This window comes from Eleutherodactylus coqui, chromosome 2 (genome assembly GCF_035609145.1).
Source record: "Eleutherodactylus coqui strain aEleCoq1 chromosome 2, aEleCoq1.hap1, whole genome shotgun sequence".
Taxonomy (NCBI): domain Eukaryota; kingdom Metazoa; phylum Chordata; class Amphibia; order Anura; family Eleutherodactylidae; genus Eleutherodactylus; species Eleutherodactylus coqui.
The window spans coordinates 141,386,169-141,403,850 of record NC_089838.1 but is presented as its reverse complement, the minus strand read 5'-3'; the positions used below and the strand labels follow the sequence as shown (position 1 = coordinate 141,403,850).

The following is a 17,682-nucleotide window of genomic DNA, read 5'->3' as shown; positions in this document are numbered from 1 at the left end:
GTTTATATAATAAACTAAAGCCTGTAATTGTTGTCATTCTTCAGTTTCTCATGTGAGTCTGTAAAAGGACCCGTGGGAATGAGATGAATATTTTTGTGGAAAGTACTTGCATTCGCATACAGTGATGCTGTAAATCTGGAATAAAATTACCTGCCGCATAAAAACTTGATGAATTGGTGAAAACTGTCTCCTGCTTATATATTGGTGCTTTCTCTTACTGCTGTGTATGTAATGAAACTACAACTTGTCCTCTTCATTATAGTGCTTTCCTATTTAATTGGCTCTTACAAATATCATGCGAACCCCGTTTCCCTGAAAATAAGACCTACCATGATTTTTAAAAATGCCCAAGCAGTTATATATATGTAAAAAAAAAAATATTTTGGAGCAAAAATTATAAGACCCTGTCTTATTTTTTCAGGGAAACGCGGCATCTTAAAAGATAAACATGTGACTTGTCCTGTATGTGTCCTTCTGTTCTAAACTGTATGGAAGTCGCCAACTAATTACATTACTATATAAAGCGTCCGAAAACTCCAATATAAGGCCCTAGAATCGGTGTAGGGAGATTATACGGAGTTTCTACTGGTGCTATTCTGCCAGGCAAATAATATATTGTCTCTAACTATTAGTCAGTGTAAGGAATGGCTTTACAGTGTTAAGTTCGGTTCTTCTGAACACCTACTCAACCGTAGCACTATACAGGTATATACTTGATAAGGCTCCATACCTCCCAACTTGTACTGAAAGGCATGTAATATCTGTCGTCAGCTGTAGTGTACAGGGGATTTTATTTTGGCATCCTTTTCATTTAGAGAATTAATTGCATTGTTTATGGCCATTTTAGATGATTAGCACCTGGAATGCAGGTATAGTATTGGAATTTGAGCTATGTGGATTGAGTGGTAATGTAATGTTTCACCATTTGGTTAGACACCTAGCCCAGCGTATACACTAGGAAACGTTCCCAGCATGTAGGCTAACCTTTCCATAGTTCTCCATTCACCAGGATCGCACACATTAAAGTTGTAGCTGCCACTCTTGAATGTTCGCTCTCTACAACCTGAATGTAGCAGAGATTCAGTTTGTATCCTGTCTGTCTTACTATTTCTCAGGTCTGCCATAAGTCGTTTTTACCTTGCCGTTCACGTTATGCAATTCTATGCAACGCATGGTACAAATCTACTTATCTCGGGGGAGAAGACTTTCCTCATAATACTTGTTTGTGTCCCTCTGGTGCTCCCTGGTTGTGCTGACAATTCAGTTTTATCTTCGCTGATAATTCCCAGGGTACCTCCTCGCCAACGAGAGGGAAAACAAGTGGCATGTACATGATTCACTGGATCCGAAAGCATCGTTAACCCCTTGGCTGTGTTCATATGGGCTTTCTTCTGTATTTTTTATTGCTCTTCTAAGGGCTCACTCGGTATATGTTGACTGCATATTACATGTGTAATATGCTGTATGCAAAAAAATACTTAGTAACAAGCGTGTTGATGGTGTATTTTCTGCACCTGTAGACTATAATGGTGCATATTGCGCACATAATACGCACCAAGATAGGACATGCAGTGTTTTGGGGTTTTTTCCATGCACTTAATACTAAGGTCTGAATGGCCCAATATAAACCGATGGGATTTTAGCATGTGTGCAAAAAATATGCAACCTGAATACCCACATGTGAGTGAGCCCTTACGTTTGTAAAACCACTGCCATCGATTTTCAAATGTTAGTAAATGGGAAATAGGTTTTTATATTCACATTTTAGTATTTTGTGCTTTTGTACAGCTTCTGTCTTTGATACATTGCAAGATTATATAGTATATTTCAGGCCATATTTACATAGGGTGGTGGTGTTGTGTTTTTTTTATTTACTGGAGCAGTCAAATGTTAATGTTCCTAGAGATCATTGCACATACAGTTGCCTTCACTATTACAGCAAAACTGTATTTCCGCTCCTTTTTTAAAGGGTGAGTGCACTTAACTACTGTACCATTATGGCCCCTGTTTGGTCATTTGTGAACCTGGCCTAGTATAGTACAATTGTACCTGGCTCAAATCCTACAGCGATGTACAGATACTGATTGCAGACTTTTTCTTGGTTTAGATATAACAGTGTTACAAAATAGTGATTTTTTTGTTTCCCCATCAGGTTTTATTGGGGACTTTTTAGTGCCTGTACAATTGAGAATTGTGACTTTTTTTCCCCAAGAACTAGTTCAGCATCTTTTTTTTTTCCCTTTATACTTTCTAGGTTTTGACAGAGGAAAAGATGAAGTCTTACAAATCAAAGATGATTCTTCTCAATCCATGTCCAAAAGCAAGGTAATGTATCTCAAGCATACGTTTCATTCCATGTTTTTACAGGCGTTGTGCCAGAATCCCAAGTTATCTACAGGATAGGGAGTAACTTGCTGATCAGTGGAGCTCTCACCACTGAGACATCCACCAATCCTGAGAACAGGAGTCCCAGGTGCCCCTCTGTCACTGCAGGGTTACTTCACCCCCGCAGTGACATCAGAATGAATGGCGCATTGGCTGAGCATGGGCAGCTGCCACTCCATTAATTTCAATGGGGCTGACAAAAAACTGAGCGCTTACAAATCTTTGGTAGTCCCACTGAAAATGAATGGAGCAGCAGGGTGCTTCAGTCTCCTTTTCACTGCGGGGGTGCAGAGAGCCCACAATAAGGATGACAGTGGACTAGAATCCATTTAAAGGGGACCTGTCACCTCTCCTTACATGTCTATTTTAATACATACTTGCATCCCCATAAAATAAGTACCATGGGCCATCTTTTCTTAGAACTGTGTTGTGCCGTTCCTCTTGTTGTTCCTCTTAGAAATTTATGAATTAATTGATAACAAGGTGTTACAAGTCCCTGCACAAGGGCAATGGATGCCCACAACTGGTAACACCCAGTTGTCAAACTACTCACTAATTTTTAGGAGGAATAACAAATGGTGCAACATGGTTATAAGAAGAGATGGACCAGAATTGTTCTGCAGGGACTACAAGTATTTACTAAAACAGACATGTGAATATCTCTCTAACAATTAGCCATTGACCGAGTTTGCACGGTCTTGTTACTATAGATAATGGCATTCGGTTTATAGGTTATTGTTGCTTCCAGGCTCTGACTACCTGGGGGCTGACAGGTCCACCTCTCACAATGAGAAACTGATTGGGCCAGGCATTGAATCTATGGCTTATACTGCTTATGGCTCAGTCTATACAGCACTATTATGGAGATCCTACCTAAAAATACAGTATGTCACTGGGCTTCACTGGTAAAAATTTTAGATTGACCTATATGGGAATCTAAATCTAGTGAAAACATATTATGGATTTTTAGATGTTAAATGGGTATTTCCCTCTCAGACTTTTATGGCACATCCACAGAATGTCATAAAAGTCTTACAGGTGCAGGTCCTACCTCTGGGACCCACACCTGTCTCAGGATCTGACTTCTCCAATCCTTTATGGCAGCCTGGGTGGTCAAGAGCATGGAAGCTCAGAGAACTTTTGGAAATTGAGATATGAGGAGTTATTTGTTGGGGGTGAGATACAGGGAAAATGAATGAACGCCTACATTAATCATAAGCCTTTTATTTTATTTATAGTCTGAGTCTAAATTATACAATGGATCTGAAAAGGACATTGCTGCAGCCTCCAGCAAGCTTACAAAAAAAGAGTCCCTTAAGGTAAGCTGGATATTGTGATACAGCAACTTGTAGGTAACTAAAATATACTCAGTTTGATGTTATGTACACTGCAAGGAGGTGAGCTGGCTTGGACTTTCTTTTCTCTAAAGTGAGCTAAAAATTGCAGTAAATTGTTCCAAAATTTTGGTGCAATTCTTTGTGTAAACTAAGCCAACTAATTGGTCTAAACTTAGACTGTCTTCATATTTGACATATTTATCATTCAGCAAAGCTACTGGTGATAAACTGGTGCATTTTAAAACTAATACTGTCTAAAAGTTAGACAGTGCAAACTTACACTACAGTCTAAGACCTTCAGACGGCCAGGTCGGATCCCACTGTGAGCCGGAGTGCCCCTGCAGTGACCCGGTGCTCACCACCTCCCAACGTCTCGCTGTGTTCAGCGCCAGCTGTTGCACTGCCACGCATGCGCAGACCAGAGCCAGCACGTTACCAGTGACGTTTCTCTGCGAGGCTCGCACAGAAATAGGACATGCCGCGATCCGTTTACCGCGCGACTTTTCACTCGGTCAAATCGCGGCAGTCTGCATAGGATTGCATTATCTAATGCAATTGTATGGCAGTGGGCACGGGGTGGAAATTCTGCGGGAAATCTCTCTGCGGAATTTCCGCCCCTGTGAGAATTTGGCCTAAGTTTGCACTGTGTAATTTTTAGACAGTATTAGTAATTAAGCTCCAATATACGTATCTTTGCTGTCAGGATATTATCTAGAGTTGCACTGTGAATCATAAAATTGGCCTTAAAGAAAATCTACACTTGTGTAATATGATATACTTGTGCTCATTAAACAAAAAGGTACAACTATTTTTTTTCATGTTTAATTGATCATTTTTAACAAAAACACAGTATTTTAGGACATATGACTGTTTGCTTTACTAACTTTTTTTTTTGTGTGTGTGTATTCTTGCAGGTTCAAAAGAAAAACTATAGGGAGGAGAAAAAGAGGGCGACAAAAGAGCTGCTCAGCACAATTACTGACCCGTCTGTTATTGTCATGTCAGATTGGCTTAAGGTGACTCAAACCTATAGTCCTAAATATTTGTCACTGAAAGTGCCTGAAACTAAAATATAACCTTTATTAATATTAATGATAAAAAACCAATACTGCTAAGGCAGGATGGTTCCGACCTAAATGGACACAAAATGACAGACAACCATACAAAACAACCACAAAATTAATTGCCTATGGGATTAGCGCAATTTGCTTAAGTAATTAGAATGACTCAAATACAGAATTTTAATATATTATTTAAATTGATAATGATAAGAGGGGCTACCAGATAAGGTGGTGACCGTAGCGGGCCGTTATCAGGTATACAAGGGACCAGAAAGTGGTAGCGCCTACTGAGATAACTCCATGTTGTTATGCATTAATAAGAACATGCCTATTGATGGAAAGACACTGTTCCAAAACAACTAGAGAGCGTCACTCATAAAACCCTAAGTGGTGGATAATGACAATTAGATCATCCACACTAGACAAATATTATACTAGTACACTCGCTTATGGGAGCACTGTACTGAGTCCGTAACCTTATTTGTTACTAGACTTATTCACTTCCCCATAGGGTCATCGATCTGACAAGACCCAGTTCTTAAATTAGGTCAAAGTCTGTATCATCGGAAACAGGCTAGAAGGCTGGACTTGTAATGACAATTAAGTCAGGAGAAGTCCAAGCTACTTATAATATATGTCAATTCACAAAATTGCGAATTTGATGAACATATAAATAGTTAGCTGAAATCCAATGTGGACCAGGGCGAACAAGATCGTCCGTAATCGTCTAATCGTCAACGCGTTTCCGCAGCGCAAGACAGATTATTTGGCGCGCTGCTTCATCAGGACGAAAATAAGACTGAATGATGCCCAAAAATTGTGCGATGCCAATCAACTGCACACAATTTTTGTTGCAATGGGTTCGAATAGCAAACAGCAGTTGCACAAAAATTGCGTGTAAGAACTGGTTTTTTAATGCGCCAATGTAAGAAGGCTGGTAGATTAATTGCACATTATGTGAAAGCAAATAGAATAGTTTTTAGTGTAGTGTAATTAATAACACTGCTTTACACTAAACAGACGACTGTGGAGGCTGATTTACACAAACAGATTGATTTGCGATTATAATGCAATCAATCTTGTTGCCTTACACTAGACAGTCGACTGTAAAGGCAACCCGATTGGTTTGCAAATAGTGCAATTGACCATGCTGTTTTATAATGAACAGACAGCTGACATAGCAATCCTTATGTTAGATAGGTCCATTAATTGAACACTATTGAACAAACATAGGTGCTGGTGATTAAACAGTCTGAACACCTGATACTTGGCGTTTATTGTCCCAGACTGACAAAAGAGCCAGGGAGGTCAATTAGAAATTGTGATGATAAATTTTCTAACCTGGCTAAAGTACAATACGGTCCTAGATGGTGACCGCTATCTAAACTACACTACCAGCCCCTGTGAGGCATTATTTCAAACTGACAGACCTAAATCTAGTGTCACAATGTGTATATGCTACATAATGGCATTTCATATATACTGTACAGTTTATTTTAGTTTGATCATCCTGGTGTATGTTTTTATGTAGATTAGAGGAACATTAAAAAGTTGGACAAAACTATGGTGTGTATTAAAACCAGGAGTCCTTTTAATCTACAAAACCCCCAAAAATGGACAGTGGGTAGGCACAGTGCTGCTGAATGCTTGTGAGATCATCGAGAGGCCCTCTAAGAAGGATGGCTTCTGCTTCAAACTTTTCCACCCATTGGAGCAATCCATCTGGGCTGTTAAGGTGAGCAATAGAGAAGTTACAACTTTAGCAATATGTTAGTGGTGACTTAAACGTCACGGATATTGTTGTGTACTTTTTTCAAGGGTCCTAAAGGTGAAGGAGTAGGATCCATTACTCAGCCCCTTCCAAGCAGTTACTTGATTATTCGAGCTGCCTCGGAGTCAGATGGTAAGCAGCGATCTTTTCTGTGGGAACTAAAGCTTTTAACATAGTTGTACAGAGTTGTCCTTTTCAGCACCATATTTGTGTACCGGTTGTGTGTGGTAATGCAGATTAGCCACATTCACGCTAACGGAGCTGGGCTGTACCAGCTGACACAACTCATGGACACCGTTCTTGGAAGAAAACCGCCATGTATTCATAATCCTGTACAATCCCCTTTATCCAGTCCAAGGCCTCATGTCCACGGGGCTGATGGGATTCCGCTGCGGACTCCCGCATGCTGAATCCGACCCTGCCCGCGGCTGAGCACCCTGGTTACCTGTCCAGGTCTTCTATTTTCTTCACTGTAGCCGGCCAGTGCGCCGCTGCAAATGTGAAGTTTGAGGTTTTTATTTTTTTTTATACTCCTGCTTCCTGCGGCCCATCCACAATTCAATTGCAGACCGCTTCCATTAACTTCAATGGAAGCTGTCCATGCGGGAACCGCACTGAAATGGAGCATGCTGCGATTTGTTTTCCAGGCCTAAGGTCTGCAAATCATATGGGCATGCTTTAATTCATGTATGGACGCCCATGCTTCACTATGGGCTGCTTGATTTGCAGATCTCTCATCCGTGTCACCCAAATCAGATCCGCCCGTGGACATTAGGCCTAAGTGAATCTTTTTGTTTGCTCACAATATTATCGATACTTCTTCTGCTCAGTGGTGTTTGCTCGCAGGCCTTTAAAGTTACCTTGAGTTATTTCAACACAGCCCACTGAGTCTTCATCCGCTCACATGAGAAGTACCGCTGTTCTAAATACCTATGTTAGTTTCACTTTCTTTTTAATACTGTCTTCATTCCCCTATTAAAGACCAAGTGCCATTGGAATCTAGCAGGAGCTGGTCGGATGTTCAGTAGTCAGACAGCCGAGGACCCCTGAGGAGAAGAAAGAAGCAGTTTATAACCGCTGCTACCCTCTTTATCAGCCTCCATGGTGCTCTAGAAGCACCGTGTAGTTAGAGGAAGCAGAAGTGTCGTTTCCTCTGTTAGACATGGTGATCGCCCATGATCCCCAGTGTGGCAGAGTTGTTAGGTCTTAATAGATCCAGATTAGCTCTGCCAGTGACTATATGAGCATATGTGTATTCGCGCTTGCCTGAGCGCTACATATGTGCAAAATGAACAATGCTTTTTTACGTGTGTAGTTGCGTATTCTACTGCACTTTTTGCAATTGCAAGGCATGTTTATTTGTGCACGACAAACTGATGCTCAAATTGAAATGGCTAATTAGTCTGATGAGCTCTAGATGTGTGTTTTTTCCTGCGCAATTACAGTATTTCATGCATATCTCTCAGAGTATTTTTCATGCATTTGTGCATCCCCATTGACTTCTATTGGTACTTTGGCTGCACAAATGCACAGGAAAAGGAAGCATGCTGCGTTTTTTTGAGGGGCTTTTTTGCGCGACTGAGATACATAGGAAACATATGCGCATGTGAACGAACCCATTGAACTCAATGGGTTCCATCCTCTGTGTATTGTGGATGCAAATACGCACATGTGAAGGGGGCCTTAAGGAGATGTTTCCTCCTGTACTGGGGTCCTATGGATGTCCCAGTTACAGCAGAGAACTGTGAAATAAAGCAAAGAAATCACATTGTGAAGGTCCCCCCAAAGGTCTTATATGATATACATGTTAAAAAAATATATACAAAAAAAATTTAAAAAATTATAGGATAAACTACAAATCTATTTTTTTTAAAAAACAACAAAAAACGCCAATGCCAATCTAAACTATCACCATAGTCGCCCTGTAATCCAAAACTATACAAATTTATCTATCAAAACAATGTGAACAAAATGAGGAACCCATTCCTGTACTTTTAGCATTAATATACTAAAAAACTTAACTTTTTGTACACATTACCCCAATAAAACAAACAAAATAAAAAATTACTAAGCCCACCCTATATGTCACAAAAACAAAATGCTGCAAAAATATTTTATGAGCCCAGGAAATAATAAAGACCATTAAACCACCACATGCATAAAATCGATTTAAATGTCTGGTCCTTCAAGACTGCAATGCTTTGGTCATTAAGGTTTTAAAGGGGTTGTTTCATCTTACACTTCTGTGGCACATTATTAAGATCTGTCAAATCTGTGTTAGTCCAATTTCTGTGACTAAAGGTACTCTTAAGGCCCATTTACACTGAAAGAGGATAGCTCAAAATTCGCTCAAATGCCAGTTTGAGTGGCAGTTTTGAGCGATCACTTTGCATAAACTCTTAAGTAGTTAATTAGCTACTTAAGAATTCATTATCGTGTAAATGAAGGCTCCTTCTCTATGCAGATGACAGCAGGAGGTCTGTTATCTACAGACAGCTGCTTTGTTCTCGGAGCTGCCAGTGGTATTCCGCTGAGAACTCCGAGCGGGACAGCAGCAGAGAGAATGCTATCAGCGCTATCCCACTGAGAACTCGGCGTACAGCGCTGACTTCAGGCTGGCTTGAAGTCAGAGATGAATGAATAGTGCACGATGAGCAGGACTTCAGACACAGCGATTATTGCTCAAAAGATGGCTTTTGAGCCAATTTTGAGCGATCCTTGTGTCTAAATAAGCCTTTACAGGAACGATTATCGTTCAAAAAAACATCTCTCGATCATTTGCATTTGAACGCTAATCATGCAGTGTAAATGCGGCCGACGATTGAAGGACGAACGAGAATTCATTCCCTTCTAGTTCATTGTTCATTTTATGCAGGCATAAAAATCATTGTTTGCTCCTTTACACATCATTGCATGGAAATGGCAATCGTTCCGTCATTCACATTGACTGGTGCCCTTATACAGTCCCTAAAAGAAGCCTGCCATCTGCCACAGTGCTGCGAGGGATCCAGGAGTACGGCCAGGCAGCTGGGGCTATCACATGCTTTTTGGAACCCAGTTGTGATCTCAGGAGATTGGCTTTGGCCGTAATAGTATAAAGCCCTTTAGTGTGGACTTGGTTTCCATAAATCACACTATTGAGCATCAGTATTATTCATGATTTTAGATCTGTCGTTTTCAGAATTGGAGTAGTCTTAATACATTCCAGCAATTGAGGCAGTATTTGACCCTTTTGTCAGCAGAAATAAGCAGCAGGCTACTTTTTTCTGCAGTCATTTTTTTTCACAATGGTACCAAATATATTTGCAAAATATTTTTTGTGCATGTGATCTGCAACTAAATCTCGGTCAGTGCCAACCTGTGTGCACATAGCCCTAGTGCCCGGCCTTGTTTCACCGATGTGGGTGTAAAGCAGCACCAACTATCCTACATGCCCACTAATAAATCTGGCCTTCTTCACTTACAGCGTGGGCATTTAAAATAGCTTAGTGACATTTCTATTGGGTTCTTGGTGGTTAACTGTATTGTGTCAGTCAAGTCATATTGCGTATCATTTCGGTCACACGGCCGTTATTTTACAGTTTATGGAGATGGAAGAGAAGCGATTTATTCCAAGACCATACATTACTGTGCTATTATACCCAGTGGTGGGATTATAATAGTTATATAATTACAATAATATCATGTAATTCCTGATAGCATTTTTACCTGTCCCAGGTATCGAACAGGGGACTAGTAGATTGGGGTGCATACCTTATACAGTATTACTACCTACTGCAGAACCTCATCATCATCATGTCTGTACGCGAAGAATCCGGCACTCAGAAAGTGATGCTCTACTAGATGAAAATGTATTAAAAGCAATGCACACATCAATTTTTTAAAATTCCAGTCCGATACCAGACCTTCCTTAACCCCTTAGTGACGGCTAATACGCCTTTTGACCGACCGCAGTAATGGGCTTTTAAGTTGCACATACAGCTTTTTAAGGAGATGGTTTAACTGACAACTGACAGCCTCCTGCTTTAACTGCCAGTAACAGAGACACCTCCGATCCTGGCAATTTAACCCCTTATATGCCACAATAGCAACTGCAGTATGTAAGCAGATGTCAGGGGGAGGGGGATCCTTCTGTGACCTATCCCATGGCAGCCAGCAGCCTGACAAAGGGCTTGGTGTCTACCATATAACTCAGCCTATTAGGCTCCTCCTCCTGCAGAATATAATAAGCGGCTGTTCTAGGCAATGTAGAATGCACTACTTAAGTAATGCATTGTACTGTCCTGGTGATCTAGCTATCGCATCTTCAAATTCCCTTTAGGTACTAAGAAATACTGTTGAAAAAAGGCCAATAAAGTTTTTTTAATTTAGTTAAAAATTTCAGTTAAAAAAAATACACATTCCTTTTTTTTTGCCTTCCTCTGGATCAACAAGGGGGGTGGAAACAGACTGAACTAGATGGACATCATCTCCCTTCAGCCTAACCTACTATGTTACATAAATAACTGAGATTATCATAGCTATACGCACAAGATATCAGTATGTGAGCAACACAAGATCCTCTGATACATGTACGTGACCTCATGTAAATGCTTTCTATGCTAGGACGGTGCTGGATGGACGCTCTAGAGCTGGCTCTGAAATGCTCCAGCCTGTTAAAGCGCACCATGATCAGGGAAGGTAAAGAGCACGACCTGAATTCCTCTGGTGAGAACAGCCATGTCAACTTCTACGGCCTTCTGAGGGCAAATAACCTCCACAGCAATGAGAATTTCCAGTAAGTTATCTGACTGCATCCTTGCAATGGGAAGAAGGTGCAGATAAAAACCATAATCTCTGCACAAAATCTACCTAAATGATTCACACTTGCTCTTATTACCTTAAAGGGGTTGTCTCGCGCCAAAACGGGTTTTTTTTTTTCCATAGGCCCCCTGTTCGGCGCAGGACATCCCCAAAGGATGTGTTAAAGAAAAACATTTTTTATTACTTACCCGATTCCCCGCTTTGCGACGTCTTCCTTCTTCTTCCTTCACCAAGATCGCCGCCGGGATCTTCACCCACGATGCACCGCGGGTCTTCTCCCATGGTGCACCGCGGGCTCTGTGCGGCCCATTGCCGATTCCAGCCTCCTGATTGGCTGGAATCGACACACGTGACGGGGCGGAGCTACGAGGACCAGCTCTCCGGCACGAGCGGCCCCATTCACCAGGAAGAAGACCGCACAGCGCAAGCGCGTCTAAAAAAGCAAGAAGACATCAGAATTAAACGGATCCATGGCGACGGGGACGCTAGCAACGGAGCAGGTAAGTGAATAACTTCTGTTTGGCTCATATTTAATGCACGATGTATATTACAAAGTGCATTAATATGGCCATACAGAAGTGTATAACCCCACTTGCTGCCGCGAGACAACCCCTTTAATTCATCAGCATCCATCCACCAGCATAGGGAGCCTGTCAGCAATTTTGACCCTGCAAACCTGCTGACCGCTCTATGTGAGGACCGTGGAGCATGGCTTAAAGTGTGCCTATATCTCTATGTAGTGCTCTGTCCATTAAGCTCTTATTGACCGTCGTAGTGGTCCCTCGATTGGACACTACAACTGTCAGAGCGATGGAGCAGACTGCTTATAATGTGTGCCTCTTGCAGATTTATGATACCAGGTATGTTTCATTCTTATAACCTACACCGGTGCATTTTTGGGGTCCACATCCATTTAACATTGCGGAGAGTTGATCTTTTCTGTTCCACTTTGTCTGACTAGGTTGAATGACAGCGAAATTGAAAGGCAGCATTTTAAAGACCAAGACACCTATTCGGATAAATCTGATAAGGACAATGACCATGATCATGATCATGAGGAGTCGGACAATGATGGGCTTGGTAAAAGTGAGGAGAGTGACAGTGACACTTCAGAAAGACAGGATGACTCCTTTATTGATCCTGAACCTTCTGATCTCATTAAGGAAACCACATACATAGAAGAAGCACATGAAGAGCTGGGAGAGGTGAGCAGAAGGTTTTCTCCGCATGGTATATTATTTTGTACTTGGCAGACAGACCTGTGCGGTATTATGAATTACGTCCTATTATTATTGTTAAGCCTGGATTGTGAGCGCCTACTGAAGGATCACAGTTCTTCTCCAGTTGAGCTTCCACCTTGCCCAGTTTTCCTATGCAGATTTTAGTTAGTTGGCTATGATCTGCGCCAATCCTACCAGAGCGTCCTCTCTTCAGCAATTATTGACTTTAGGTTGCCTTTATAATGAGAGTGAGTAGCGAGCATGCTTCATGAAGATCTATACAGAGTGCTGCTGAGTATTGGGGAGTTCTGCTGGCTCGATAGAAGGTTAACCATTCATGCAAGATGTCCTATAATGGGGAAGATGTGCCTGTTTACATCGAATGTATCTGAAAAGTTAACAATTCATTAAAAACACTTGTGTTGAACATTGTCTTTAGCTGCTTCTTGCAACGTCTTGGACAGCTGGATAGCAACCAAATTTGTCTCCAACCTCAGATACCAGTGAAAAATTTCTAACACGAGAGCCTAAGGCCCCCTGCACACAGGCAGAAATTCCACGGCGGGATTTCCTCAAAATTTCCGCCCGTGGAAGCTGCCATAGGATTGCATTAGAAAATGCAATCCTAGGCAGACGGCCGCGATTTTTCTGCGTGAAATCACACGTGAAAAACAAATTGCGGCATGTTCTATTTCTGTGCGAATCTCGCAGAGGCCCGCACAAAAATGTCAGCGGTGACAGGCCAGCTCCTCTCCGCGCATGCGGTGGCTGGCCGGCACACAGCGCAGAGAGAAGACGCTGGGAAGCAGGTAAGCCGCAGGCCTCTGCAGGGGCACAGGTCCGCATCCTGCTGTGAGAATTCTCGCAGCGGGATCTGACTCGGCCGTCTGCAGGCGGCCTTAGGGATAAACATTAAATTCTGTTTTGAAACTCTATAAGACCTTCTAGTAGTACTGCCGCAACAGTTGGGAGAAAAGTATAGTAGCTCTGAGCGGAGTACAACATGCAGAGGACAGGCTGTATCCACATGTTTTGGGATCTCTCTTCCACTTGTTTTGTTAGCCTCCAACAATGCTAGTCTGTTCTAATGACTTGTAAAGGACTTGGAATCTAGGCACATAAATCTAGTCATTGTTTCCATAACCAGCAGGGATGTTGTGAGACAAATAAAGGTGCACATCCAGGGCTAGAACGTGATGAAGGCTACTTTTATATGCTTCAATGGTTCTTTGTAAGATCTTCATTTTCACAACATTTCTTTTCAAGGCTGGTGAGGCATCGCAAACAGAAACTGTATCGGAGGAACATAAGAGTCTAATCTGGACACTGCTAAAGCAGGTTCGACCAGGAATGGACTTGTCCAAAGTGGTGCTTCCCACCTTCATACTAGAGCCTCGCTCTTTCCTAGACAAGCTCTCTGACTATTATTATCATGCTGACTTCCTGTCTGAGTAAGTGTGAGCATTCTTGATTAATTATTACTATACAATATCTCATAGTAACATAGTATGTAAGGCTGAAAAAAGACATATGTCCATTCAGTTCAGCCCGTTATCCTGCAATGTTGGTCCAGTGGAAGGCAAAAATCCATGGGTTAGAAGCCAATTTCCCTCACTTTAGGGAAAAAAATCCTTCCCAACTCTAATCTGACAATTGAATAACTCCCTGGATCAACAACCCTTCTGATGTAATCAGTGACTATAACATATAATATTGTTACACTCAAGAAAGGCGTCCAGGCTTATCTTGAACTGTTAGTGAGTTCTCAATCACCACTTCCACAGGCAGAGAGTTTCATAGTCTCACTGCTCTTACAGTAAAGAACCCCCTTATATGTAAGGGGAAAAACCTTCTTTCTTCTAGACATAGAGGATGCCCTCTTGTTACAGTCACAGTCCCGGTATAAATAGATGATGGGAGCGATCTCCTTATTGTCCCCAATATATTTGAGTATAGTTATTAGGTCGCCCTTCAGATGTATTTTTTTCTAAACCTAAATAACCCTAATTTTGATAACCTCTTTGAGAAATCAAGATATATGAAACATTGTGACTCTTCCCAGGCTACTACTCTAGAGCTTAACGCCTTGTAAAAGCTGATCAGATTGGTTTAACAGGAGCAATCTCTCATAAACCCATGCTGATATGGACTATTTTCATCGAGTTACTCCAGAAGAGCATTTACAGTAGGATTTATAGCCTGTAGTTTCTAGGTTCATTTTTTGACCCCTTTTTGAATAGCAGCACCAAAGTCTCTATGCGCCAATCCAGTGGAACATGTCCTGTCATTATAGATAGACCCTTATTACTTAATTCCCTTAGGACCTGTGGATATATGCTATCATCAGGACCCAGCGATTTGTCCATTTTGTCTGCACTTCATCCTGGTTTAGACTGATGAGATTTAATGGAGAATTTACCTTATTACTTTGCATTTCATCTGACATCTCTTAGAAATACCATATTAGTCTAGAGTAAAAAAAATTATCTGCAGAATATCACACCTTGATTAAGAAACCAGGTTCCACGTTTTCAAAAGCAGCAATAATAGAATTCTGTTTGTTCCTAGAAAGATGTATACAATTTGCATCAATATAGAAAGGTGCGGTGGGATGGAAACGGGGAATATATGTAATATTTATATATGTAAAGTCAGAATATAAACATTTTTAACAGAATTCAGCGCATTATGTGGACATTCTGATGAGGAATCAAAAGAACAAGAAGGGCACCATGACAAGTACCGAACCTCAATATTACAACATAAGTACATAATGGCAGTTGATGACTATCAGCTATAGCAGCTGTTGGAAAGACCATTGGTGGAAATGTTATTTTGAGGCTACTTTAGACCTCCTGTACAACCTCTTCCACAACCAGGCTACATCTCTATTGAAATATATTGCGAAACAAAGCCTAGTTACCGTGTTTTACAACCATGGTGGTTGCGTGAGAACACGGCCCGTGGATACATTTTCCACCTATAAAACATACGAAATTGACTCTTTACCCTAGTTCGGCTTCATAGCTCTTATGGGCTCATCATGTGACACCTCCTTCTTATAAATTACAGTTCTCATAATTCTTGTTGCTCTGACAATATTCCCCCATGTACAAAGTGAACAGCTGTGCTGCCTCAACCTGCACACAAACAAGGTAATCATGGAAGTGAATGTGTACATAGAAAGGGCTGCAACCACTTTACTGGAATTTACAAAACTGAGACTAGAATGAGTTGCTTACTGTCGTTTTGAATATTTTGCACTTGAATGGTCCTGTTCTTACACTTATAGAAATGTAAGACTGATCTAGCTGCAATGATATTATTTCACTGCCATAAAAGCAGTGTGAAAGCGTGGTTATATACTGGGCTATGGTGGCCTGGCATGGTTAAAATAAGAAAAATATATTCATTTATGAGACAGGAATGTTATACTACACTTCATGTAGTGCCCTTTAATAGGCTATAAACATGGTTAAAAAACTAACGAAAACTGCAAACCTTAGATTTTGCATAAAAACTTTTAATTGGGCTATATATATGCTCAACTACCATCTCCCACTTCCCTGCCACCCTCTTTATGATCCAACCTCTCTCTACCATCATTCTCATAAGCCGCCTTCTAAGATATAACCCAGTGGAGGTCACTGTATTCTCCTGCTAGGTTTATGCTTGCTGTCTTATGCATTATATACCTGATCTGGAACGACCGTTTTACTTTTTTCTTTGTTGATGTTTAACCTATGTTAGATTTAGTTTTTATTACAATGTATACACACCTTCTTGCATGCAGAGACCTACACATCTCCTTTTTGTAAAGTGTTATGTTGATATACCTGTTGCTCAGTAAACAGATGTTTTGTCTTTATTAGTTTTTTTTTTAATGCAAACAATTGAAATATTATGCACAGCAACCAAGTTGCTGCATTGATTGAACCTTATACCCGATCACCTGATTAAAAGAATAAAGCCCTACAAATACAGCCCTAACTTCTGCGTTTATTGGGCTACCCAACAAACAGAACAATTAGGGCTGTTAAATCCAGCATGTAGTTCACAACTTCAAATAAGGGGGCAAAACCTGCCACAATGCACATCTAGCTTGCAGGATTTGAAGTAAAAATTTGATGCAGCTCAAAAATCACTGCATATAAATGAAGCCCAAGGCCCACGGTAGTGTATTCGCTGGTGGTAAACCGCCGGCGAATCACGCCAGCCGACGCTTCCCTTAGCATTGCTATGGAAAGCGCCGGCACGTGTCCACGAGCGGAGAATCATTGCGATTCTCCACTCGTGGCGGGCAATTTGAAGCATGCTGCAAATTGCCCCGATTCTCCGCGGTCAGCCTATCTATTAGATCGGGCTGACCGGCGGAGATTCGGCGACGGCTCCCGTGACGGAGCTTTGCAGCGGGATACCGCATCACCCGTGGACAGCCGGCCTAAAATACCAAACACAGAGCTGGCCTCAGTGGAATATAATAGAAATATACTTCTTTTGTACCTCCAACTTCTACTTGCTTCCTAGATTCAGAATATCAATACAGACCTATTTGATTTGTTTGTTCATTTACTAGGGCGGCTTTAGAAGAGAATGCTTACAGTCGAATGAAGAAAGTTGTCAAGTGGTATCTTTCGGGATTCTACAAGAAACCAAAGGTTTGTTACTTATGATTTTACACATTCATTATGTAAATGGAATATTTACTTTTTCAGTTTCTCTTTATTCTTGCTACTGGATAGAGAGAACATATGAGTTTCAAAGAGCAACTGCATTGTTAGCGGAGAAGGTGGTGGAGAATTTGATCCAAGAGCCATTTTAAAGGGTATGGAAGGGGAAACAAACACCATGCCCTTCTGTCCTGGGTGCCAAAACTGGGCAATATAATTGGGGACCCATTTAAGTTTTTGCTGTGGAGCTCCATCACTTCAATGTATGTGTCTCGGTAGTTGGTAACTGACTCAAAATTCAGGATACGAGGTTGACACTGGACATACAACAATATAGATTTTTTTTTTCTTTTTACAACAAACGGGCTTGAGCAAAATTTTGAATAGAAAGCAAATGTTACGTAAAGTGTAACATTTAGTACTACAGGTTGACTA

General features: G+C 41.2%; 1 protein-coding gene across 10 annotated transcripts in view; it reads left to right on the top strand.

Moving 5' to 3' along the window:
* Positions 1 to 17,682, top strand: part of OSBPL8 (oxysterol binding protein like 8) — a 193,495-nt gene that overhangs the window by 154,714 nt on the left and 21,099 nt on the right. For all 10 annotated transcript variants that reach the window (XM_066591672.1, XM_066591673.1, XM_066591669.1 and 7 more), the window contains 9 exons: positions 2,255 to 2,325; positions 3,624 to 3,704; positions 4,637 to 4,738; positions 6,315 to 6,518; positions 6,602 to 6,686; positions 11,160 to 11,331; positions 12,319 to 12,562; positions 13,844 to 14,028; positions 17,154 to 17,235. In XM_066591672.1, the coding sequence (XP_066447769.1) occupies positions 2,255 to 2,325; positions 3,624 to 3,704; positions 4,637 to 4,738; positions 6,315 to 6,518; positions 6,602 to 6,686; positions 11,160 to 11,331; positions 12,319 to 12,562; positions 13,844 to 14,028; positions 17,154 to 17,235 (1,226 nt within the window). The remainder of the gene's footprint in view (positions 1 to 2,254; positions 2,326 to 3,623; positions 3,705 to 4,636; positions 4,739 to 6,314; positions 6,519 to 6,601; positions 6,687 to 11,159; positions 11,332 to 12,318; positions 12,563 to 13,843; positions 14,029 to 17,153; positions 17,236 to 17,682) is intronic.